At 40.5% G+C, this 24,978-nt stretch overlaps 1 protein-coding gene and 2 long non-coding RNA genes across 3 annotated transcripts in view; 2 read left to right on the forward strand and 1 right to left on the reverse strand.

Moving 5' to 3' along the window:
• Positions 1 to 23,144, reverse strand: part of LOC110471736 (transmembrane protease serine 11E) — a 40,295-nt gene extending 17,151 nt beyond the window's left edge. Inside the window, exons 1-5 of the mRNA XM_021532660.3 lie at positions 23,082 to 23,144; positions 22,345 to 22,538; positions 13,738 to 13,859; positions 12,916 to 13,034; positions 502 to 569 (exon numbers count right to left, since the gene is read on the reverse strand). Coding sequence (XP_021388335.3) covers positions 502 to 569; positions 12,916 to 13,034; positions 13,738 to 13,859; positions 22,345 to 22,538; positions 23,082 to 23,144 — 566 coding nt within the window. The remainder of the gene's footprint in view (positions 1 to 501; positions 570 to 12,915; positions 13,035 to 13,737; positions 13,860 to 22,344; positions 22,539 to 23,081) is intronic.
• LOC146767610 (uncharacterized) lies at positions 567 to 22,464 on the forward strand. Its single transcript, XR_014955151.1, has 3 exons — positions 567 to 5,165; positions 22,148 to 22,222; positions 22,326 to 22,464. It is a non-coding gene; the product is annotated as an uncharacterized LOC146767610 (long non-coding RNA).
• On the forward strand, positions 5,535 to 19,122 carry LOC146767611 (uncharacterized). Its single transcript, XR_014955152.1, has 2 exons — positions 5,535 to 10,628; positions 10,882 to 19,122. It is a non-coding gene; the product is annotated as an uncharacterized LOC146767611 (long non-coding RNA).
• Positions 23,145 to 24,978: the final 1,834 nt, after the last annotated feature.

The raw sequence follows: 24,978 nt of genomic DNA on the forward strand, positions 1-24,978 counted from the left end.
ACAACCACTTCAAGAACTCCCAAGTGGTAAATACCTGGAGGCAGGGAGCATACCAAGAAGCAGTTATCACAGGTCTGTTGTGTTGCTGCTCTTCCCTGGGCACCTATGCCCGTTCTTACAGCCACAGTGATAAGTGAGAATTTCTGAGCCCGCACAGCCTGGCTTTCCTCGAAAAGCCCAGTGCAATAGCAATGCTAGAAATAACATCTGCATTACAGTGTAAGAAATAGGTTTGAAAATCCCTTTTGGTTTTAGATAGCTTTAGTTATCTCTGCTTTAATAACTAAAGCTTGCTCAGGATCTGAACAAAACTTGTTGGAATTTGGAGTGACTTGAAAGATCTCTTTTGCATTAAGATCCAAAGGAGAGCAAGGTTCAGAACCTCAGTTAGGTACTATGCTCTGTTTTACACAAAATACACTTTACTGAATCAGATCTAGCTGGGCTTGGTGTACATTTAATTTTATCTCAGCTGCGTGCATTTATTATAATCTCACATACCTCACTCTGATTAAGCGTGAACGGATGTATTTTTTCCTTAAAATGGAATTGTAAAATGTCTTGTCGATCTGTTGAAAAAAGAAAAATATAAGATAACAACAAAAAAGGAGGGAAGCAGACATATTGCTGGAAGGAACATTCAGAAAACAGCATTCAGTTACAAACTCATGGCTTACAAAGCCAAGAAACCTAATGCAGCCCAGCCTCTAGATAATATTTGTCACAGACCTTTTCTAACCATTTCCCCCTCAACCTAAGGTACATCATAAAAAAGCAAGCTCATTTTTCTGAATGTCCTATGGTTACATCAGTGTGCCACTGCAGTGCTGTCTTGTCCGCTCTCAGGCATAAGGAAAACATAAAAATCCTTGGAACACACTGCTGCACTCTTCTAAAGCACAGCTTCCTAAAGACTGCCCACAGAATGGATCCAGCAAGCTGTGCTCTGCAGTGCACTCAGCCTCTCTGGTAGGGGCCCTTTCTGGCACAGCATTTACTCTTGGTCTTATAGAAATCTATAGCAAAACCAAGTTTCAAATTATAATTTGATTATCATGTTCCCCTATAAACCTTGTGGTTTTCCACATTCTTGGACAATCGTCAAGCAATTCTCATCAGAAACTGGAAATCTAGGACTCCTAAGGAATCAATCTCCAAATAACATCTTTACCCGTTCCTGCTCAACTACGTCCTGTCAAGATGTCATCTCAAGGTTGCATGATCAGTGTGAGACAGCTCAGTGTGATATAACATGGCATGAAATTCTGCCAGGAATGGCTCAGGATCACTGAAGGATTGAGAAATAGCAGAGTCACTGGTGAGTTATGCAGCAACTCCTCCTACCAACAAGACCCAGTAAATTGAACATATCCTGTAAACATCAAATGCATTACCGGAAAAAACTGCACAGAAATGCTTTACAACATCATATAAGCTGTCTTTTTTTTCCTTTTTTTAGTTTTTAGCCCTTAAAGGCAGTCTACTTTAGCCAAATCTCAAGATGTTCTCTTTTCCAAAGGAAAGGAAAAAATAGTGGTTCTCAAACTATTAATATGTTGAAATATGCCAGATACAGAAACAAGCATGTAAGCATGAAATCTGGGGGTGATTCCTCCCAAGGAACACAAACCCCCTCTTTTCCAGCCTTGGCTGTCACAGATGAAGCTTCATGGCCTTACACAGGGATATTGAAGCAGAATAACTTTAAAATGAAAACTGCACAATGGTTAATTTAAGGTGATTTTAAGTATGCATTAGTAAGGAATAAAAGAAACATTTTTAATGGTCATGCATTTAGCTGATGTTTAACCTTGTTACTGGCAGTTACCTGCAATTAGTTTGGCATTTGGAACAAACGAAATTCTATGGAAAAAGACAACTCAACTGCAATGAGCTGCTGTAGATATGCAGAATACATTTAATCCTCTCACTTTGCAGATTGCCAGCTGCTGCCACTGCATTTTATGATGCATTCAGTTAAAAAGAGTTTTATTTCATATAACTGCATCGTGTTCCACCAAAACCTCCCCTCATTATTGGAAGCAGTTGCCTTTAGACAAAAAAGGGAGTTTTTTGCTTTGGGTTTTTTTTTTGGTTTTTGTTTGTTTGTTTGTTTGTTTTTGTTTTTTTTAATGATAACATTTGCTTATCATTTCTGTCACAGTGATTGTGCAAGCAGAAGCATGTGGCTGAGCAGCACTGCCAGCTTCGTGGCATGCAGTGGCATGTGCTATCTTCGGCTCCACTGCCTTTGAGAACTTTTGAGATCTTTGGGACAGGGACTACTTTGAGGAGTGCTTTGCAATCAAAAGAGAGTCTTGAGCTGGGCTGAGATTCACCTCAAGCTGCTGCATTGCTAACAAGTACAGTGAAAGCAGAGTGACTTTCAATTTGGGAATGAAGAGGGCAGGAATTCACAATCCCTTGCAAGAGAGGCTTGAGTCGATTTGACATTCCTAAATCCTTTACCTCCTCCTGACAGTTGGGTTTTCACGATCCTTTACTGTCTGAGATGTTAAGTGTTTTTGCTACGCTTTCCACCTCCCCTTCTGCAGCAGATACAGGAGTCCTTACTTCTATTACCCATTCTCTCGTGTATCTTTGTTACAGCCTAAGCAGCTTGTGTGATTGTGGTTTTTTGTACTCCCAACATGTTCAGCTTTCTCCTTTTCTCCTCAGCATGGACCATTTCCAAGCTGTTCCATACAGTCTGATTAGGAACACCATGTGCTGCAGCATAGACAAAGACTTCCAGTGGTGTCTCACAAAACTTTTCTTAGTGCTTTTAACAAAAAGAATCTATGGAATGCAAACACAACTAAAATATCAGCAACAGACACTGTTTTCAGAACATTCAATGCAGAAGGCATGTTAGTTATTTTCATGAGGAGAACAGGAAGCATATGATTTAAAATTATACCAAATCTGTGTTACTTCCATTCTGTTTCACACTTTCATATTTGAATGAGAAAGTAGACACTGTTTCCATTACACACTGTCACTAACTTTCCCACCCTTAAGAGTTTCCTTAGCACTACATCACCCACAGACAAAAAAATAACTGAAGGGTGGCTTTGTTTTCAGTGAACCTTGCAGGGCCTTTAACACCTTCAAATATGAGCTAATTTTTTTTTACTTTTGCAATCTACTGTGTCTTATCATGAAAGAAGCACTAGCCAAACCTCTGCACTGTGGCCTAACACTCATCTGCTGATGTATTCATTTGGCAAATATGACCCAAATATCTTCTATCCTTCAACTACGTTTTTAGTAACCTGAATTATTAAAAGTAATCTTTATATTCATACAGAGTTTGTATAAGAGAAGAGTATGTAGGAAGATGCCATCAAATAAAAACTTTCAGAGATTAATATTTTGCCTTATATTTTTACAGTTCTTTTTTTGGTGAAGCCTTTCACATACCAAACAGAAAACATTTCTCTCCAGCCTGCTAATAGCTTTCTTTTCAGCTTGAGTCACAACTGTTGCAGCAAAAGCAATTAGGACTTTGTCCACTGATTAGGTGTGACCTGGTCCTGCTTGGGAGAAGCTTTTAAACTAATTTAAAATGTTTTGCTTTGATTACAACCCCTCAACAGTGACACTGTCATGACCATATCCCTTAAATTCACCACTGTTTAAGTGCATCTCACTGTTTTTCCTGGCCCTCGTCTAGCAACAGCTCAACTGTGACAGCTGTCGCTGCAGGCAAGGTCTATGAACATTCTGAACCAAGTGCCAAGTCCTGCTCCTTTCAAGTGAGAAGCATTTTCCTGACAGTGTTTATTTAGAAAATTTCATTTCTAATTTCCTCAGTTTAATTTCATATTCTCTATACTTTTTACTACACTTCTCTCTATGCAGAACAATTTTCGTAGACAAACTGACTTCACTCCTGAGTGCTGATCCATCCAATACAGTAAGTAATAGTGGCTAGCAACAAAGATGAAGAGGGCAAAACATTCTCACCTGTACAAACCCAGACAAAAAGGAAATTCTTCCTTGTTCCTTGTAGCCAGAAGTTACTTTATACTTTGATGAACAAGACTTCTTTTCCTATTCTATCTCTAAAAACTCCAGATCTCATCATCGTACTCTTTTTGTGTTGTACCATGCCCAACCTTCTAAAGCCCATGAGCAACCTACTGAAATCTTTCTGATTTCAGAGTCACACAATATGTCCTTCCTCCCTGGGATCCAAAAAAACCACCCAAGCTCTGGAAATAGGTCATGACAGGGATCCCATTATTCCAGGGTAGTATGGAGCTGACATGAGCTGGCCTTGCCCAGATGTGTGGCTGGGTCTGGAAGTGACCCAGCAAGGCTAGCTGTGTCAAGCCCTTTCTTTCTCCCACCACACACTGCTCTGCCACCACACACTGGGTCACAAGGTTTATTAAAAATTTATCTTAAATCCAGTTTGACAGAACTCTCCTCATGAATATTTGCTGAATCCACCGAGTTATTTGCGTGGGCTGTTCCAAAGCATTCAGTAGCTTGGGAGCACAAAGCCTCTTGTTGCTCAATATTATTGCTTTTTTGCCTGCTGCCAGTTTAGTCCTTCCACAGCTATCCTCATACTATATTCTCCTTCTTACCTCCATAGCCACTTAGGATGTAAAGCCTATTATTAGTGATTTTTGGAGCTTTTTGACCATAAATAGGAATTGCGACATACCACTTGATTCAGTGACTCTCCCTAGTTTACAGCTCAACATGCTGAGACCCCTAGAGCTGACAGTAATACAAATCCATTAGCAGCTCCTTTTAGAACCTGACATTTTTACTGCCCTGATTTCAGCTCAGGGGTTGAGAGAGGACACAAAGAGAAAGACTGACAGGGCCAGCAAAAAAAAAGAATGTGGCACTGTTCCAAACCATGATGTGGACATCACACTGTCCTTGGAAACTGACATTCCAATTATTACCACAGTGCTACAGCCACAGTCCTTGCCCGAGGAGAAGAAAACAGACCTGAAGGAGAGCAAGTACAATGATCCCCTTGCCTCCAGCAAACCAGAGGATCAGAACTCTTCCCATCAGAAGCCACGCACACAAGGACAGCAGGTCTCACAGCAGCAAGAGCTGTGTGATCCCAAACAGCAGCAAATGGCATCACAAACTCCTCACAGAGTTGAAGCTAACAGGGCTGCTAGAGCTGAGGGGTGAGTAAGCACTGCCTGACTGCACTGAAATAAGGAGCTCAGCTGGATGGTTCCCGGAGGCCACATCTGCAAAAGAGGAATAATTGTCCTTGTACGGTAGTTCCTAATAAGATTGGTCTTTCGGATAAAAGAAATTAAGAAGACTAATACGTGGGATAACGTCAGGATTTAAAGTACCATGCTTATGCTTGGTGCAACTAATTTCAAAGGCATGTAATGACATGAGTGTTTCATTATAGTTATGTGTATTAGTGACAGCTGGAATTAAGGTCACCTAGGTATTCTCATTCCTACTCCCTGCTTTCAATTATCCATAATTAGCTGCCTAAAACTTTCACACTGCTATTAAAATTTTGTCCACTTGGTGGGGGGGGGTGGTTTCCAGCTTTTGGAGAGAAAATCAGGTTTGGTGAGAAAAGCATCTGTGCCAATTCCAGAGAAGGGATTTGTGGTTGGGGCTTTTCTTCTCCTAAAATAACATGCTTTCCCCAGGAAAATTACTACGTGTATTCTGGGGCTTTTTAAAAGAATACTTAGAGGTAAAGAACTGAAATACAAGAGCAAATACCTCTTATGAAAATAACAGTTTTGTGAAATCTAAGGAAGATCGTTGGTTATCTATTCAGCTTACAAGTGCCCAAATGCCACCAACCACACAACAGTATTGAATCTAGATTCCCTCTTTGGAGCAACACCAGGATCTAAGCAGCCACTCTCTTGGCCAGCCAGATTTTGATCACTGGTTTGCATCTTGAATCATTTCATTGATATAATTACTTGCAAACAATGCAGTAATTCTGGATTGTGAGTCTATAATTAAGATAAGGTTCTACCCTTAATCACACACACTATCAATAGCTGTGCATTGCTTCGTTTTGAATTCCTTTTTCCACCTCAGGCTCACATCCATTCTCCTTGTGCACAATTTAGAGCTTTTCATGATGCACAGTGAATCAATACTAAAGTTACTTTTTTTATTGGGGGTGAAGTGTCTTATGATTTTTCTGGATTTGTACATACATATTACAACTTCTGCTTTGATAAACCAAGAAAAAAATGAAAAAGAAAAATCAACTCGCATGCTTTTTACTTGAGAAAATGGTATTGTGTTAATAAGTCAAAGAATGAAAGAACTTGAAGAATCACTGAATTTACATGGGGAAAAAAGTTGGATATTAGGCATATTTTTGATAACTAACTATTTAATCTTGAAAATTAATTAAATTTAGGTAGAGTTCACTGAAAGTTTGAGCTCTTAGAGGTGATGAAAAGTACTAAGCCATAGGCCCATGTATTCACACCAGCATTTAGAAGTGTTTTAGATTTTCTTTGTTATTTAGTGTCCTGTGCTAGTTGTTCCTGTTTCCATGTGACCATGTGAAACACAAAAAACTGGAAACAAAATTAAAAAGCAAGAAAGCAGGCCAGTTTTTAAATCTATGCAGTATATACCTGGTCTTTTTCTTCTTTTAATTTCAATAGGAACTTATAAAAACAGCATCACAGATGAGATGCAGGTGTTTTCTGTGAGTTATTTCCTCTCTCCGAGTACAGCATTTCACCTATCTCTTTAAGGCCACACCTGTATATACACATACTGACAGTCAAGTATGCTGTCAACCCCTAATTCCAGAGATAAACATGTTTCCAGGCTGTCATCTTGGCCACTGATCCTTTGCTGTTTCCCCCTTGGCTGAATTACCATGGAAAATCCTTTCTGCTTTGTTTCTAGCCCCAGCTACCCGTAGAGGGCACCCCAATTGTACCACGTTAGTCCAACGACAATGCTTCCTATTTGTGAGAATCATTCCCTTAAAACTAAGCTTATAAAGTGGAAGTTGTCAAATCCCCTAAATTTATCTGGTACTTTTCTTCTCAAAATGCTCCTTAAATAACTCTTTTTACATAGATAAAGATTTTTTTCTGATTTTACAATATTGTTTTTTAGGAGAAAAAAAAAAGAGGCTATTTTTTTAGAAGTCTCTGAAAAGCTAAATTTAAAAAGCTTAGTTATTCTGGCTTTTGTTTTATAGATGCCTTTGTAAATCAAATTGCCTTTAGCGATTAACAAGAAAATATTTTATTAAAGTTCTACTCTTTTTACCTCATATTGGTCCTATGTAATTACTTGAGGGAGCACATATAAAGCCTAGGAATGCTTTAGTTTAAATAGAGACTTAGGTTTTAGATTTTGGGATCTACACTACCAAATCTCTTTTGAAATTTATTACAGCCAAAACATTCTTACTCAGTTTGGTCAGGGTGCTGAAAAACTCTGAAAAGTCCTTGGAAAGATCTGAGTGCTGCAGATATAATTTCTGATTTGGGTAATTTATATTAAATTTTATTTTGTTTTAGGGGCTAAGAGGGGAAAATAAGTGGGGGGTTTTGCACACACAGCAAATGAAGCTACATTGTACTTGTAGATACCTGCACTTTTCCATTTGCTGTAAAAATGAGAATCATGTTGGACTGCCTTGAACTTCAGCATACTCCCTTTTCTCAGGACATGTTTACTTATCATCTCTAAAATGATCCTTACAGTCTGGTCTCCCAGAACAAATATTCTTTAGGAGTGTTTCAATAACCTGCTGCCTTGGGGATCTGCTCCTACTGAATTAACCTCCCGACCTAAGGATCATAAGGCACTGATGGAGCAAGCCACAGACTTTTGAGCTTTATCTAAGCACCCACATGGAAGGTGTGACAAACACACCTCATGCAGTTTCACCTGGCTTTGCAACTATGTGCTCTGAAGGGATTTGTGTTGCCCCACCCTCTCTCTCCCAAATACACACACTTCTGCTCCCCAGGAAGACTTGAGTCATGTGTGACCCTAAAAGGCCAAGTGCTGTAAAACAGCAGCCTCATCTGCTAACTCACTGGTATTCTTGCTGTTTTCAGAGACGCTTCCTTGGAGTTCAGCTCAGATGGAAACCCTAATCAGAATTTTGACTGACCCTTTGGCCCTGTATATGTGACAGTAATCTATTCACAATTTATAGGATACAAGATACTTCCCAATATTGGGATGATGCAAGCTTATCCCTGGGTATAAAGCAGAGAGACTTTCAGTTACAAACATCCTGTTGAAGGCTAACCCTTCCACCAAACAGGGTTATCAGGTGTCAGAGATTGGGGGAAGGATGAGCATGACACCTGCTTGCTCCTCTGTTTCTTCTCCACTCAATTCATAGTGAGAGATGTATCTTAATAACCTCTAAAATCATCATCTGCCAAGGGAGAAAACTGCCTCCTTCCTCACCAGTTCCAGTAGAGGGAATCAGCAGTGAGCCCTTCAACCTGCCGAGAACAGGCACCATTATCAGAACTGTTGTGCAGCGTTTTCCTGTGGAATCTCAAGTGCTTCTGCAATACCCAGTAGAGACATTAAATCAAACCCACACTAATTCAGCTCTATCAGATAGGACAAACTTCAAGAGCTGTATTAATTAAAAACTTTCCCCCAACAATTGTTTGTTAAGGACATGAATGTTCTCTTGTCACTTGAAGTAGCTGAAGCAAGACATTTGTTTCCAAAGCAGATGTCCTGGCACACAATGCTGAGTTCTGAGGTGAAAATTACTTCATGAAATTCCATTAATTCAATAGAAATATTTGGATAGGCAGTAGTTTCCTAGGGGAAGTGTCCAGGTATTGTTTTAATATAATCCCCAACTCCTCTGCCTAGAGCCAGCCAGTCAGTTCTATGCTGGTTTCCAATGGTGGAAGGACAAGGGGGTAGTCCAGGTGCCTTCTGGATTATGAGACAAAAGGGGAAACCCATGTCAGTCCATTCCATGGCTCAAGGCACTCCAGGAGGGAAAATAAACACCTCAACTCTCCCCAGCCACCCAACCAGCTAAGGAGGGAGCTGTGCTACACTCATACCTGAGGAACATCCATCCACCCAGCTCACAGCCATACTTACCAGCACATGGGAGCAGGAGTGGGTAGGGAATGACAGGACAAAGCCCCAGAAGCTGGGAAGGATATAGTGTCCAGCACAAAATTCCACAGGGACAAATGGACTCGGACAGGGAGAAGCAGCCACACAGCAGGGCTGGGAACAGCTCTGGCCAGAGAAGGAGACAGGGAGATATCCAGGTGCCTGAGAAAGGAGAAGGGTTGCATAGGCTCTCCTCAAAGAGGGGACAGTCCACCTACTTCTAGAAGGAAGTATCTGAACTCTATTGTAATGGAAAAAAACAAAAAACCAAAAACCATCAGGTACATTTAAAAACCTCTGATAAAGGCTGATGTTTGTTTCTGTTGAGCAACCAGCCATGTACTGAAGGGATCACCTACTACTTGATATCCACCTCTCTCTCACAGCTAAAAACTTCAGCAGAGATAACTTCCACTGAGATTGATGTACTCATTTCAAGATCTCCTGACTGCACATCCCCTTTCCTTGGGGTCAAAGATGACTTTCTACACAAGACACAGCACCCCTCCACCCTCCTTCCTGCACACAGGGCAGTCACTGCAGCTGCCCAGAGCAGGCAACTGGGATCATCCCAGTCACCCAGGTCTATCTGATTGTCACAGTTCCCTCTGCTCTTTGGCAGGCCAGAGAGGCTGAAGAAGCAAAGCTTAAAGCAGGGCCTTGGAAATCTCTCCTAGGATACTGTTAGTAAGAGGGTAGTTAGTGTCTCCAAGGCATTCTTGGGAAATCCAAAAGAATTAATACATTTTGTGGGAGAAGAAAAAGAAATCCAAGTCTGGTGAAGGAGTTGGAGAAAAACAGTGCGTAAAAGTTGTGCAGATGTGCCACACAATAAGTGAACCCACTAGAAAATAGAGGCTCCTTGGAGAAGGAGCCATAAGGCTGTGACTGTGCCCTTGTTACCTAGTGTAAGAAGAGACACAGAGCATTTTAGCATAGAGCATTTTAGCTTGGCAAGGGTTGAGGGACTGGTCCAACTAGAAAAGCGAGGAGGCTCTGGTGAGCTGGAATCTCTCTTTCCCTAGTGGCATTCAGTGAAGTCTGATTTTTCAAGAGAGCACAAAGGAAACACACACAGACACTCACAGGAAGCCAGTCAAGGAGCAAGGACCTTTCATCATCTGTTCCTCAGTCCCCCCAGCTCCACCCCAGAAGACGTTTTCCAGACTTTCCAGTCAGCCCTGAGATGTTGACTGGTGCACCAGCTTCATCAGCTCTCTGGCATGATCTGGCTGCATTCCCTCCCACCTTCAATGAGATAAGAGTCAGGAATGTTGTTCACACAATGGGTGTTACAATTCAAATCTGGAAACTAAAGCAAACATTGGGCATTTGCTTCAGATCCCAAGGAATTCACAATATGACTTCCATATGGAACCAAAAACATTTTTATTGGTGAAACACCAGCTCTGAAATGAGCTATTTTCCAGGTCTTACTGGAGACAAATGAAGGAGGGCCTCATCAGGAAGGAGTCAAAGAAGGGAACACTTGGCAGGGAGTTGCACTAACTCAGGTAATTTGAATGCTTCTGATTATCAGAGATGATTCACTTCTGTTCACTTTGCACCAAGTATTGAGAAAGACATTGCATTTATCTGCATTGACTCACTCTTTCACAACATGAGCTTAAGGTATTGTTACTACTGTGACAATGGGAAGGCTTGGACATCCAAAACCAGCCAGGGAAAGACTGCAAAGGGATTTGGTAAATCCAGTCAAATTAGAAAATGTGATAAAAAACTCAAGTCTCTCCTCCTCTATCACAGAGTTGCTGTGAAGATGCTGAGAATAAAAATGGAAATGTTTTGAGAAAGCTGTCTGTCAAGATATCAAGAGGATATGTGTGTCTGGAAAGATTTCTTTGATTTTTATCACCACAAGATGAGTTTTGCGATTATAAAATCAGACTTACAATGAACACATTGTTTAATTACTGTATGGAGTTGCTTTCAATAAGGTAACACAATTCTCAATCTCATACATCCCTGTTAAATAGAACACCTGGAGCTAAAACCACAAAAAGTCAAACTTATGGCAGGGACCATTTATATAAGCAAAGAATTCATAAAATTTCAGAGAGGAACATAGAATTTAATGGCTGAATTAAAGACAGCTCTTAAGAAAAGTTACAGGAATGAAAGAAGGACAGCACAGTTCTGTGTATGTTTGTTATGGTGTTATCAGGTACAATTAACATGCCCTGATATAATGGTTCTCACTGCTCAACCTGCACTGGTATTTACTGTCACTACTGTCAGAATGCTCAACACCCAGACAGGAGATGGGGTTTCTAAAGCATTGGCTTCCATTCAAGCATCTAAATTGATAGCCATGCTCAGAGGAAAGCTGATTGCATTGGACCCTGTCTGAAAGAACTCCTTAGCTAAAATCAGTGTTTCTTTGCCAAAGGAGGCACATTTTTTTAAGAAAAATGAAGAAGAAATGAAGTAGGAGGAAGGGATACAACTGTACTCAATGAAGTGTTATTCCTCATACCCCTTCTCAGTCCTTGCCTTCATTTCCCCTCAGTAATACACAGTGCCTTCTTGGTCAGGGAGAACATTCCCTCTCCAAGGTCCTACATCACAAGGTGAAAAGCCTGCAATTATTAGGCAATAGCTGTAAAGTAGTAGCACCTAAGCAAACACAGCTCCTGTAAAACTCTACACATACCAGAGGTATGCACCAGAGGTACATCCTGGGAAATCTGGTATGGGTTCCAGAAGACAAAGAGGGCAGAAAGATAACAGATGCATATAGAGCAGAGGATGACTAAGATCACTGAAGCCCTCAGCAGTGGAGCTGTGAAGAGATGCCAGCACTGCCAAGTCCCTACACAGCACCCTACTTCTCCAGAGCAATGGCCAGCACAGCTCACATCTTGTTGTAGACTAGTGGCATTGTCCTAAATTAAATGATAGTGGGGGGCAAAGTGTTGTCCTATTAACTGGGTACCTGTGCATGGTTGCCAAACAGGAGGTAAGAGATATGCATCAGATTCTGATGAATGAAACACAAAAAGATACAAGCACAATCACATGCTTATTGTGGTATAGAGTTGAACTCTGTAATTAGCATCTCTGGGGTAGTGTCTCAAAGAGAAAACAAGAAAGGAAATTGCAATGTGTCTATTTATTTCCATAGCTACTGTATGACTGAGAGCCACTCAGCAACCTCTACTATTTGTAGGAGGGTTTCCCAACAAAACATACCAAAGATGCAGGAAAAGGGCTTGTGTGTTGTTTTCTCAACACACAGTAAACAGCCCAACAGAGAGTAGAGTTCCCCGCCCTGTAAAGGAGAGGGTGTAAAAGAATGCTTTCCTTAGAGACAGTGGGACATAAATCACAAAGCCAGGCTCAGGGCATGGAAAGAGAACACACACAAATGATGCTATTAGATCAGCTGATTAGAGCCTCTTGCTAAAAACTCCAAGGTTGTGGGTTCAATCACTGTATGGGCATTTCACTTTAGAGCTGGAGTTGATGGTCCTTGTGAGACCCTTTCAGCTGAGAGCACTCTGTGATCCTATGATCAGTGATATAGGAGGAAGATGATATTACTTTAAATATCTGCTTCCCCACTGCAGAGATAGAGAGAAGAACAGGCTAGAAGATGCTCAGTGGCAAGAGCCTGGTCTGCCAGGTATGATCATGCCTCTCCTGCTATCCATTTCCCAGGTCTGCCCACCGGGGGACTGAGGGTACAGCAGACCCTGTGGGCTGAATGTGCTGTCCAGAGTAATGACTCTTGTATTATCACACAGTCCTTAATGGAAAGGCACAATGATCCAAACTTACCAGTCTCTCAACCCTCTCGCTCAGGTCTCTAAACCTTCCTGAGGATTGTCTGGAAAATTCATTATTGTACCGGATGTTGGTGATTTTTACATTGGCACTGTAATAGAACAGCTTCTGATCTGTAAGGGAAAGAAGAGGAACAGGCAATACTCAAAGTACCAAGATGAATGAACTTTAGAGAAACACCTGGCACTGACTGATATCCTGACATCTAGGGAGTAGACAAGCCTTCACCTGTATCCAACCCATTCAAATATTGCTTCCAAAAGCTAGGAGCAATCACTTGATTCAGTTAGGTGATCTAACCCAAGTTCTCCCAGCAGTGACATTTCTGGCCAGCCAACAGCACTTGGGGCTCACACAGAATCACAAGCTGCACCTTGCTGCTTAGTTACCTTTCTTCCTGGCCTGTGCACTCAACACCAAGCCCTGGCAGGAAGCTGCTAGTGATCAGGGAAAGGGAACAGAGAAACACCCCACAGAGACATGCAGAAAGCTCTGTTTGCCACTCATGTAAGGGAGACCAGACACTTGTGTGTTGACTTCATCCTGGAAGTAGATCATGAGAAAAATGTGAAAAGAGTGTAAGTAAATGAAAACCAACAGAAACCACAGCCCTAAATCACCCTGCACCACAGGAGTGTTCCTAGGAGATCTGCAAAGATGCTAAATGAGGAAGGAAAGAGAGCTCTAGGGAAACCAGTGTTTTTTCCTCAAATAATCTTTAGACAGACTGGTGAAAACTCATAGAGTCATCTGGCACAACAGACACAGAGGAAATTCACTAAGCATAGGAATAGTGACACATAATGCAAAACTTACCATATGCCAGAAAATAAACTAGGAGACCAATGGTGATAGCTGCTGCCACTGCTGTTCCAATAACAATTACTGCGATTTTCCAGGGCTCAAGTTGTCTTATTTTGATGGCTGACTGATGAATTCTGGCGAAAAATAAGAACAAAGTGAGATTTATTAAGAGATCCTTTTCTATTTAAGGCCCCCATCTCTGCCCTAAAAAATTAATCTAAAGTTTTCTCCCTCAACATTATTTGATTCTTCCCAGCAATACTAATTGATTTCTCACCCAACACCCTTAAAAATTAAACCATGACACAAGGCTATTTTGAAATATCTGTTGGGGTGTGCTAGAAGTCAAAGAACACAGACAGGTTTGACGGTTTTAGGTATTATTAGGGTCAAATCAAGTAGAAGTCTTACTAAGATTCTCAAGTGACTCCCAACTAGAAATTTACAAGACCAAAATAATTTTTCAGCTAGATGAAGCTTCACATAGGAATGTATACAGCTTTCAATTGGTTAAGCAAATCAGTTATCAGACACACTGGCACCTTTGCTCCCAAAGCTGCTTTGTGCAGTAAAATTGGTAAAAATCACCCCATGCTTTTTATAGTATATATCTATACATTATTGCAGTTGCTCAGACCATTTCAGACTTCAAAACAGAGCTGAACAAAAAAGAGAAAGGTATTTCAGAGGGCCAGCCTGTGTGTCCTGTCTTATTCAGACTGAATCTAAACACAAAGGCAAGTACTGCTTCAAGCAGTATTTGCTGAAGTCATAGAATGACAGGGAAGGGCAGAGACGTGAGTAGGAACCTCACCAGATGCTTCTCTCTGCTGTGCTCTTAATTATGTGGGCACTAATCAAAATTAACACATAGAAAAACAATGGACAGTCAGTATTATTAAAAAAAAAAAAAAACTCCCTGAAAAAAGAGTTAGTTACAACAACTTCTGTCTTTGTCTATAAATTCAAAGACTCCTTAAGAATGTTAAAACCATTTTTGTATTATCAGCTATTACAAAACACAGAACAAGAAGCCACTGTTTTTGGTAAAGAGTCCTTCATTCTGTTTCAGATACCTCACTCATGCAGACATGCACACCTGCAGGTGAAGGTACAGCCCACCTCAGAAAAGCAGCTGCAGGGATCCTCTCCCCAGGGTGTGAGGCACCTCAGCAAGTTCCCACATATAAAGTACACACAGCTCACTCCCAGAGCACACACCTCATGAGCCAGAAGTTAAAATACATTGAAATAAGTTGAAATAATTGCAAGTTACCCGTGCAGCTGGTGCAGGAAAGGTACAGCAAGCAACAATGCATGGCTCATAAATAGCAAAGCAGATCCTGATATTTCATTCTAATTCCAGTGATATGCTTTACAATTACAATCCTATTACTTTGGCTTGGAAAACAACTGACTCAGGCCAAATATCATGATATGTGATTGAATGAAAATGGGAGTAATAATTTGTCACTTGGATCTGTTCTGACTTGCTCTGCATGTGCTATTCAGTGTTTCCTTCCCTCCTGCTATCCTGTATAGCAGCCATTAACCTCTCATCAAGTTTGCGTCAAAACTCATTTGTGACTCCATAGCAAAATAAAACCTCAAAAATGCTAGACAAACAAAAATCAACCAACCAACCAACCAACCAAAAAGACCCCCAAAAAGCGAAGACTGAAATTGAATAGTCTTGTTAAGAGTTCCGAGATGAGTGCCTCCAAAATTATTTCTGAGACTACTGTATGAAAATTGCCTTAAAACTTTGACTGGAGAAATGAAAAATACGGAAGTATAAATAGTCAGGACTTTACTTCACTAACAAGAATATTTCTAAGTTGTAGCTTTTAGGTGAAATCATAAAGTCACCGGTGAGTTCAACATGCATTTGTTGTTTTATGGTTTGTTGGGATTTTTTTCCCCTCACTCCAGGTAATAGTCTTTTTGCATGGCCTAAATGCTTTGCAAATGTGTCTGCTATGTTTGAAATGAAACTGAGTTACAAGAAAAGCCAACAAAACAAACACAAAAATGCATTTAACTTAACCCACTCTTGTAATATTGTATATATACTCTCATTTAAAAAGTAGTTGTCTTGATTAGGCTGCACAGAAGGAAAACACTTGAAAAGTCTTTCAGGTCTAATGATCCTGGCATAGCCTCAAACCAAAATACTGGGTTGGAGAAGTCCATTTGAAAGGCTGAATGTCACCTCTGCACATCAGTAGGGTGAGCCTGAAGAAATTACTGCCTATCATATCAGTGAAACAGCACATTCAGACCAGAAGTAACATGGCTGGGACACAGTTAAATAGAGTACTATAAATCTGAAACCTTTTCAGCATTCTCTTGTATATAGTGTAAAACTTTTTGTAACTTTTATTCATTATTTCTTCTATTTCAAGTTCTATGTTTTCATTAACAAACAGAAGCCCCAGTCCACAACAGTTACTCACACATGTAATTCTACTCACACACATGACTTTCACCTTATTCATGAAACCTGTTTGAGAACATCATTTCAAAGAGGTGCAGAGGGCTTTCAGCAGCAGCCCCTAAACTGAATTTCCTCAAACAAGAAACTGTTGGATAAATTCATATTATAAAGTTACTTAGCAGGGGGAAGAGGTGTTGTTTGGGACTTGGATGTCTTTTTTCTTGATTTATCTTAAACTTTCCTGCTTCCTTTCATATATAAACAAGAAACAGCTGTTAAATTTTATCTTCCACTCCTAGTTTCTTTTAAAAATGAAAACTTGTTTTAAAAACAAAAGGTATTTCTGAGCAAAATATCCTTAGTTAGGCTGTACCATCTAGATAAACATCTTGAATAGACATGCTGCAGACTAAGAGGATTTCTAATCCAGGTTTTCCAAGATATTTGTGAGACAAACCCACAAAGATTATTGAACTGATAATTTTTTATTCTGATTAACTTTGAACTTTATTACTGCTTTGCTGTACCTTCTAAAGTTCATTCCCCAAAGATTAATGATTTTATCTGACATGTCCCACTGTGTAAACTTGAACAGCACTTACAGGGATTCAGTACACACAAGAGAAATAACTATGCCAGAACTGAAACAACTGACATCCATGTAATGACCTATCAGGGCTTGAGCACTCTGGAGGGAGCTGATAAAAGCTCAACCCTGTGAATTTATTTTTCTCAGACTGAGTCAAGCAGTCTTCGCTTACTCCATGGGAGCTATGTGCTCAAAGTGAGGGAACAGGGACTGAAAGGCACACTAAGATTAAAAACACTCCAGAGGGGAAAGTCACTGAAGTCCTCCAGAGGAGAAGTGGAAATTTTGTGCCTGAAGCAAATACCTGAAGATGAAAGCTCCCCACTGACCTCCAAGGGCTTTCTGACAAGGTCCCTTCTGCTTGCAGTTTCAGTGGCCCATCCCTCTTCCCCAGGAACTCTGCTTTCTCCCAGGACACCATGCCTGTGCAGCAAACAAGGACTGGATTTCATCTGTTGACAGAAGACTACCATGTCTCAGATTAAGATTTTTCCAGTGAGGAAGAGGAGTGAAATATTTGCTGGCAAAGAGAAACAACAAAAACTGCCATAGAATTGTTTACACTGACATAACGATTTTACTTCTTGTCCTCTCCCTGTTTCCTAGTAATTCCCTACATTGTCTCTGCTTTCTCAACTGAAATTCAGCTGACATTTTCCCAGAAATACCCACTGAGACCTTTCCTGAATGTGGTATGTGATTTGGAGCCCTGCATTCCATACTTGGGTTCCTTCACATCATACACAAAGAAGCCTTTCAGGAACATTTTCCTCAATAAGAAGCTCACACCAATGAAGCAGAGCCAGAGGGATCTCTCCTGTTATGCATTATAAAAAGCATAAGAAGGACACAGTTAATTGTGTCTGACTTTTAGTAACAGAAGAGTAACAAAAGAAAAATGTTAGTCTCAAAGGAAAATTAAAAATATTGCCTAATATCCTAACTTGGGTTTTTAAGGATGTTTAATAAATAAATTATAAACATTGCATTAAATAAATCATAAATGCATTTGCCTCTTAGTTTATAGAAGAAATTAGTATCTTTTACCTACTGAAATTTAGATTCACTTCTTGCAAAGAAGCAGAATCAAAACTGCCATCTAGGAGTCAAGCTGTCTGCCTCAGAGGAAAAGCCTCCAAGGTTTTCCTCACCAGGGCTGGAAGCACGCTCAGACACCAGTGGAGGACCTCCATTATGTGCAGTGAGCTTTGTGTCAGAGGCAGTGTCCAGCTAAGTCAGCATGCATCAGGAAAGAGAGCACAGGCTCTGCTTTGGCACCCACCCACTGCCAGTGGCTGCTCAAGAAAGGTGCTGACAGGACAGGCTGATGAAAAGCCAAACCCAAAACAGTCACCTAGAGATGATCTCTTGTGGGCTATTACACAGCTTCTGCTTCTAGTCCTTCGAATAAGAAAGGCATGCTTAGATTGACAACATTTCACCACTGTTTTAGGACACGTATAGTACCTATCTCTTAAGGCGCTTTGAGAAAACAAAAAAAGATGAAAATCACTATAGCAGTAGTTGTGACATTACATTACAATGTAATGCAATATAACAAATACATAAACAGTCGGACAGTGATGTGCTACAATTTGTTTACTGAAATAAATCTCTTTTCTGGTACATGAAAGCTATACTTACCATCACTCCTGAGGAGTTCTGCAAATCTGATACAGCTCTTCTGCTGGTGTGCATCTGTGACAGCTTATATCAATTCAGACTGACCCAAAGCATCCACCTTCTTCTATAGTTTAAATGCTTATAGTTCTGGACAATAATACATATTTCTGTGCTTTATACTTTATGTCCTGGTTTTGACTGGGATACAGCTAATTTTCTTCTTAGTAGCTGGTACAGAGCCATGTTTTTGGCTTAGTGTGAGAATAACGTGGGTAATACAGTGATGATGTAGTTGTGGCTCAGTAGCACTCACTGTCAGTCGAGGACTTCTCAGTTTTCCACACTCAGGCAGTGAGTAGATGTGAAAGGAGCTGAGATGGAGCATGGCCAGGACAGCTGACCTGAACTGGCTACAGGAATATTCCATACCACAGAGCATCATAGTCAGTACACAAATGGGGGGAAAGTTGGCAGGAAGGGGCCATTCCCTGCTGTAGCATGGGCTGGGCATTGGTCAGTGGGTAAGCAATTGTATTGTACATCAGTTATCTCTCTTGGTTTTTGTTGTTTTGGGTTTTTTTTTGGGTTTTTTTGCTGCTTCTATAATAATAATAATAATAATAATAATAATAATAATAATAATAATAATAAACATTATTAGATTGCTCTTATCTCAACCTATTGGCTTTTACCTTTTTTTCCCTAAATATCCTCCCCATCCCACTGGGATGAGGAATAATGTGTGTGGGGTGTAGGTGACTGCATGGCACTTCGCTGCTATTTGAGGTTAAACCACAATATATATAATAAATAGTTGCTGGGCTGGGTAGATAAACAGTGAAATGCTGTAATCTAGCAATGTGTTTTCACTGAACAGAGATGGACAAATTTCTTTGGAAATTTGGAAAAATGCTGCTGAAATTAGAGAAAACTCTCTAGATAGGTCATTCAGCTGATATGGAAACCTCAGACAACTCTCCAGTGGCGGAGAAATTGAATAATTTCTGGATTCAATTCTGTATAAAATCTGTCCTCCTGTTATCTCCAAATCTGTCCACAGACTACATGAAGCTTTCAGATTGTCTTGAATCAGAAGCATGTCAAGTTAAGCCATTCTAAGCTTTGTGTTAGCTTGGCTTCTTTTAAAAGGAGAATCTGCATTTAATTAAAAAACACAAACATGGAAGGAGTATGTGGTGGAAGCAGAATGCCTTGATTTGTAAAGCTTATGCTGATCCAAAATGCCCAATCATAAAACTGCATGGGAAAAAAACAATAAAGGGAAAGACTCCTGAAACACCTTCTAAAAGGAACAGGAGAGGCCATAAAAACTGCTAGAATTACACTGGGGCTTTCTCAGGGAATGAAGATTACAAGATTTTAAGGCTCAAGAGGAGGTCTTGTCTCATTCTAGTTTACTTGTCCTAAATGGCTGGAAACTGAGGGAAATCATCAAGGAAACATCAGTGGTTCCAATTCCATATGAGTCAAATCAGGCGTGGTGTGTACCAGAAGCAAAAGTATTTTACTAGGGTTTCCTGAATTCAGGATCTGCTCTGGGACAAACTGAGCAGGATAGGTCTCTCTTCAGCACCATGCAGGAACCACATCTGCCTCCTGCAATAATCAAGGTGAACTCCCACTAATGCCAGTGGCACATGAGTGTCCTTGCACCAGGGCTGGGATCTATTTCCTGCTACACCTCAGCAGTCTGTAATTTGCATTAATTTTGCCCACCTACTGCATGACAAATTGGTGCAAGTGGCACTGCATTTCCACCTGCATATTCACTTTTAGACTGCCAGATACAACACCAGCTACTCTGTACCTCACCCTGCCAGGGCATGAGATCTCCACAAGGAAGCTGCAGAGAGGACACTGCTCCTGCTTGCCAGAGCGCAGGACACAGCACAACAGCGGGACCAGACCAGCAAGGCTGTCTACTCCACCCAGTTTTCCTCAGCAGCTTTGCTTCCTGAAGGATTTTACAGAGCACACGTTTCTACTTAGCTTGAAATGCTTTGAAAAGAGGCATTTTGAACCTGGGTAAAGCTTAGTGAAACTCCACTCTTACAAGGGACTAAGGCAGAGGAGGACAAGCTCAAACAGCAAAGCTTACAGCTCCACACTCAGATCCACATCCCTGCCCAGCAAAGAGCTCTGGACATCTAACAGGTCACACAGGGACTTTGACTAAGACTAGGCAGTTTTCATCCCTCCCCAACATGTAAATATCCAACACAGATTTCCCCTAATGTACTTTAGATTTTATAATAATTTAAACAACCATGCAAACAATTAAATCCTTCCCTAAGTAGGAAGCAACCAAACTGTACTTAGAGATTATTTAACTACCCTCTAGCACACTGTCATTAAAATTATTTACACCACTGCTGATATGACAAGGACTTGGCAAGTAGATTTACATCTAACTAGGAAAAAAAAAAAAAGGGTTTTTCAATTCTGTTAGGTAGAGAAGTCTCTTTTAGTTTTCTCTCTTTATGTAACAAACTGGTAATCACAACTGATGAAGATTTGTTCTTTACCTGACAGTTAAAACAGCCTATCTTTTAAGTTACGGATATTAAACAGGGCAGAAAATCTCTGAGTATTGAGCAGGGTACTACTAAGCAGCACAGAGCCCAAAGATGAACTTCATTGCCTCCTGGCAAAGTCAGGACTATTGACTAAAATGATATAGTTTCCACAAAATGAGAACAGCACTTCAGTGGGCACAAAGAATAAGTTTTGTCCATCCAGAAGCAATGTTTCTATTTCAGCATGCCCTGAAATGATTTTAAAACCCCAACTGTTAAAAATACTGAGGATGGAAAAAATAAGTAGTATCTTGCAATCATCCACAGCCATTTGCCCAAAGCAATACAGAGAGAAGATTAATGTTGTAATCTTTAACAATCACACACAAAAATTCAACCAAATCATTAGAATGTTAAAAAATAATTCAATTTCTTTTGAATTTTGTCCCCGAGGTCATACTTTTAATGATGAGACATGCCAAGAAAACAAAAAACAAACTCACGGCAAACTGAGCATCCCCCTATTGCCACATGAATCCAGAATCCAGTGAGTTAAACAGAAATTACAAATTCCAAGACATTTCCTGTACATCTAGAACCCAATCTCTGTTCTGATCCAATAGACAATAGTAGAGTGTTGCACCTTATTTGTGTAAAAATACTCTGAACTTTCCAGTGATGTCTGAAATATTGTTATGGTAAAACAAAACTAAGGATATCCAGCATCTCTGACTGCATGAAATACTTTCTGATGCAAACCATCTACTCATTACTCCCTAGAAATTATGGCTTCTTCATTAAAATACAAGAGTTAAACCCAGAATGATGAACATCAATAGTGTTCCCCTTATGTAGTTGTGCTGACATCACTTATTTAACCAGGATTTTTTGCAGGATCTGGGGGAAATATTGCAACTACACCTGACCAAACACTATGTTTTTCAAAAATCACATTACTAACACTTGATTTTGACACAAAAGAGCTTCTTGGTTTCTGCATTGCTGCAATAAAAACCCTGCTGCAGGCAGATTATGATCAGAAGGAAGAAAAGATAAGTGTCAACCCGACATCATCTTTCTAAACAGACAGCAAATCATTGTACCTCTGGCTGTACTAGAGAAGGATTTCTCACTCCAGCCACATTACTCTTTTCATCCAGACCACAACCTCCAAAACCACCCTTTCATCCTGCAATTTCCTCTTCAGCTTTCTCTCTGTTTATCATCCCTTTTCAGGCTGCAAACAGATCCATGATGTACCCCAGGTCTAAAAGGATGAAAAAGGCATAGAGAGAGCACTGAGCACCAAAAGTAAAGAAAAACAGATTTCTTCTCTGGATCTATGTCCTTGAAGCCCTAAAGCTTTCCCATAGACAGTACCTTTACCACCATTCCTCCAAATTAAACTTGCCAGGTTCAAGCATGCCACCTACTTTTGAAGATCCCATGGCAGGTCCCGGTAGGCCTGGTAGCCTTTCTGCCCACCAATGAAGGCTTGACTAAAGTCTGGACTGCGCAGAGAATGGTGCTGGAAAACGCAGGAGTCGCATTGACTGGTGTGACGGGAAGGGAGAGCTGTTGAATGAAGATCCTTCATTGAGGCACGGTTGGCGCAACACCCAGCACCCTGTGGGTTATTGCAAAATGAGGGAACGAACTTCAGAATAAAAACAAACAGAGGTAAGCATGGAGTTGATAAGGAGACTGCAGCCTTCCGATCAGCTCCGCATCAAAGAGCTCCCCAGGCAGAGATGGAGTGAGCAGATAAACCGGCCCGAGTGAGAAGACTTGTTCTTCGCTACAGCGAAACAGGAAGTGCGTGAGATTTCCCTTTTCCAGCACTCCCTTTCTGTCCAGCTTTATCCCTACAGCAGGCCTTGCCTCGAGTGGCTGCACCTTCTACCACATGCTCAATGTAAAACCCACAGCGGAGAGGCACCACACTGTCCACAACACTAAGTCTGTTGTCTCCTGAGAGAGCCAACACAAAAACAAATATGGACGTAAATGGCTTGGTCAGCCAAGCCTGATCTACCTTTGGTGCTCACTCATCCACAGCTGTCCTGGACTCCCTTGGCATCAGGGACAAGACAACTATAAGTATCCAGCCTCCTAATTACATGTTAGTCATTTAATGGTTGGCATAACCCCGCCTGTGGAAAATGCTTACTCTGGGAAAAGGGCCACCAATCTCCTTGGAATTCCCTTCTCCCAGCACAAACATTAGAGCCATCTGGAAAGGGGGGGAAATGGAGATTCACTAGTGAGAAAATATGCATTTACACCAAAAATCAAAAATCACAAACCAAAAAGTAAAATTACAAGAAAGCAAATCTGTTTTCAGCTGTTTGATGCACTTGCATTTGTGCCAGAAAGCTTGAAGCATTTTATTTTCCCATGAAGTCTCAAGATTCATTTATTTCTGTTGGAACATTCACTCTCTTTCAGAAACAACCAAAAGGGAGGGGAGGAAAAAGAAAAGACAAGAGGAAAATTTGAGGAAAATTTTACCAAAATATACCAAGTCATTTTCCATCTTTCCCCAAAGTTATCCATTCACAGGCATTTCAATGCAATTGTAGGAGCATCTGGGCAGGCCATTTTGAGGACAGTGGGAAAAGCTGATCACTGCTGAACAGCATCTGCTGTTGTCTTTTTGATGTCTTCATTTGCTTTGATCAAATCAATTGGGATTTTTGGTTTCTCTGAGCTCCCTGTGGAAAAGGCATTGTCACAATTGCCTGCCTTACCTGAGACTTTACTGACTGAGTACACAGGTCAGTGTGTACTAATATCCTCCCTGGGCTGTACCTTCCATTCCCCACCGCCTACCCTGTTATTTTCTTTTTCAAAATTAGTAAAACTCAGAAAAGATTGTGCACAAAGCATTCCCTGCTCCACCCAGAAACCCACACATCGCCACAGGAACTCAAGCACTTGATGGAGTGATGGAGATTGATTACAAACCAATTAAATGCAGTAGTCAAGAAAATACCTTAGAATTCTTTGCTGGGTTTTTTTCCTCCTTTTTTTTTCCAATTTTCTGTTTGTTTGTTTTTGTTGTTTTGTGGGTTTTTTTTCTTTTTTATGCTGGGAAAAAGTGGCCCTTGAAGTGCTTACCCTATGAGATGCAAAGAATTCTCCCTAATGTGTGCAGAAATTCAGTGGCAAACTCTGACCACCTGGATCAGGTAAAAAACTTATTACAAGAGAAGTAGGTTTTAGCAAACAGCTAGATTTTGAGACATCATTTATCTGAAATCTTGAGCCTTAAAACAAGAATGAAAAACATTCATTAGAATTGCAAAGGTTCTCAAGAAATGTCACAGAAAAGGAACAGATGAATGAACTTCTGGTAACTTTCAGATCACACTAGGACAGACTATTCCTATTGTTACTGCACAGTATGAATAATAAAGATATTCCTAAAAAATTATTTCATTTTCTTACAATCAAGAATACTTTGCAACCTGCCTAATAAAACATTAAGTAGGTTGCCTTTGTTTGTAAATTAATTACACATTAGAATGAACTGCCCTGCAAAACAATGTGAAATAAGGAAATACACTTGCTTCTTTCACATGATGCAAAATTAATTGACACATACCTTTGCCCCAGGAACAATGGTACAGACAGACAAAGAAAAGACAATAATTAACAAATAATTTTCCTCACAATAAATTATCAAGTTGCAAAGTGCTTGGTATTAGGGTGTCATTCAGTAAGCAAGGCAATTAGTAACCTTTTTTGGTTAATACTAGGGAAGCAGTACGGAAACTAGCTATCAAAGCGTGGGGTGGAAATCCAAGAATGTGGGTGCACAGGATTTTGCGAATGAAAGTGTAAAAAGATGTAATGAGCATTCTCTGTTTAACCCTGCAAAGTCAGCCCAGCCGGTCAGACAGACTGCTTGCCTAAGGACGGTAATGACAGACTGCCTGGGTCTGTGTCTGCACACTGGCAGCCTCGCGGGCTCCAGAGACAAAGAACACCTTTAGAGAAGGCCACTGGCCAGTCCTGTAGCAATAATAGCTTCGGAATTTACAAACAAAGATGTTTTGCATAAC

This window comes from Lonchura striata, chromosome 4 (assembly GCF_050655825.1).
Source record: "Lonchura striata isolate lonStrDom1 chromosome 4, ASM5065582v1, whole genome shotgun sequence".
Classification (NCBI taxonomy): Eukaryota; Metazoa; Chordata; class Aves; order Passeriformes; family Estrildidae; genus Lonchura; species Lonchura striata.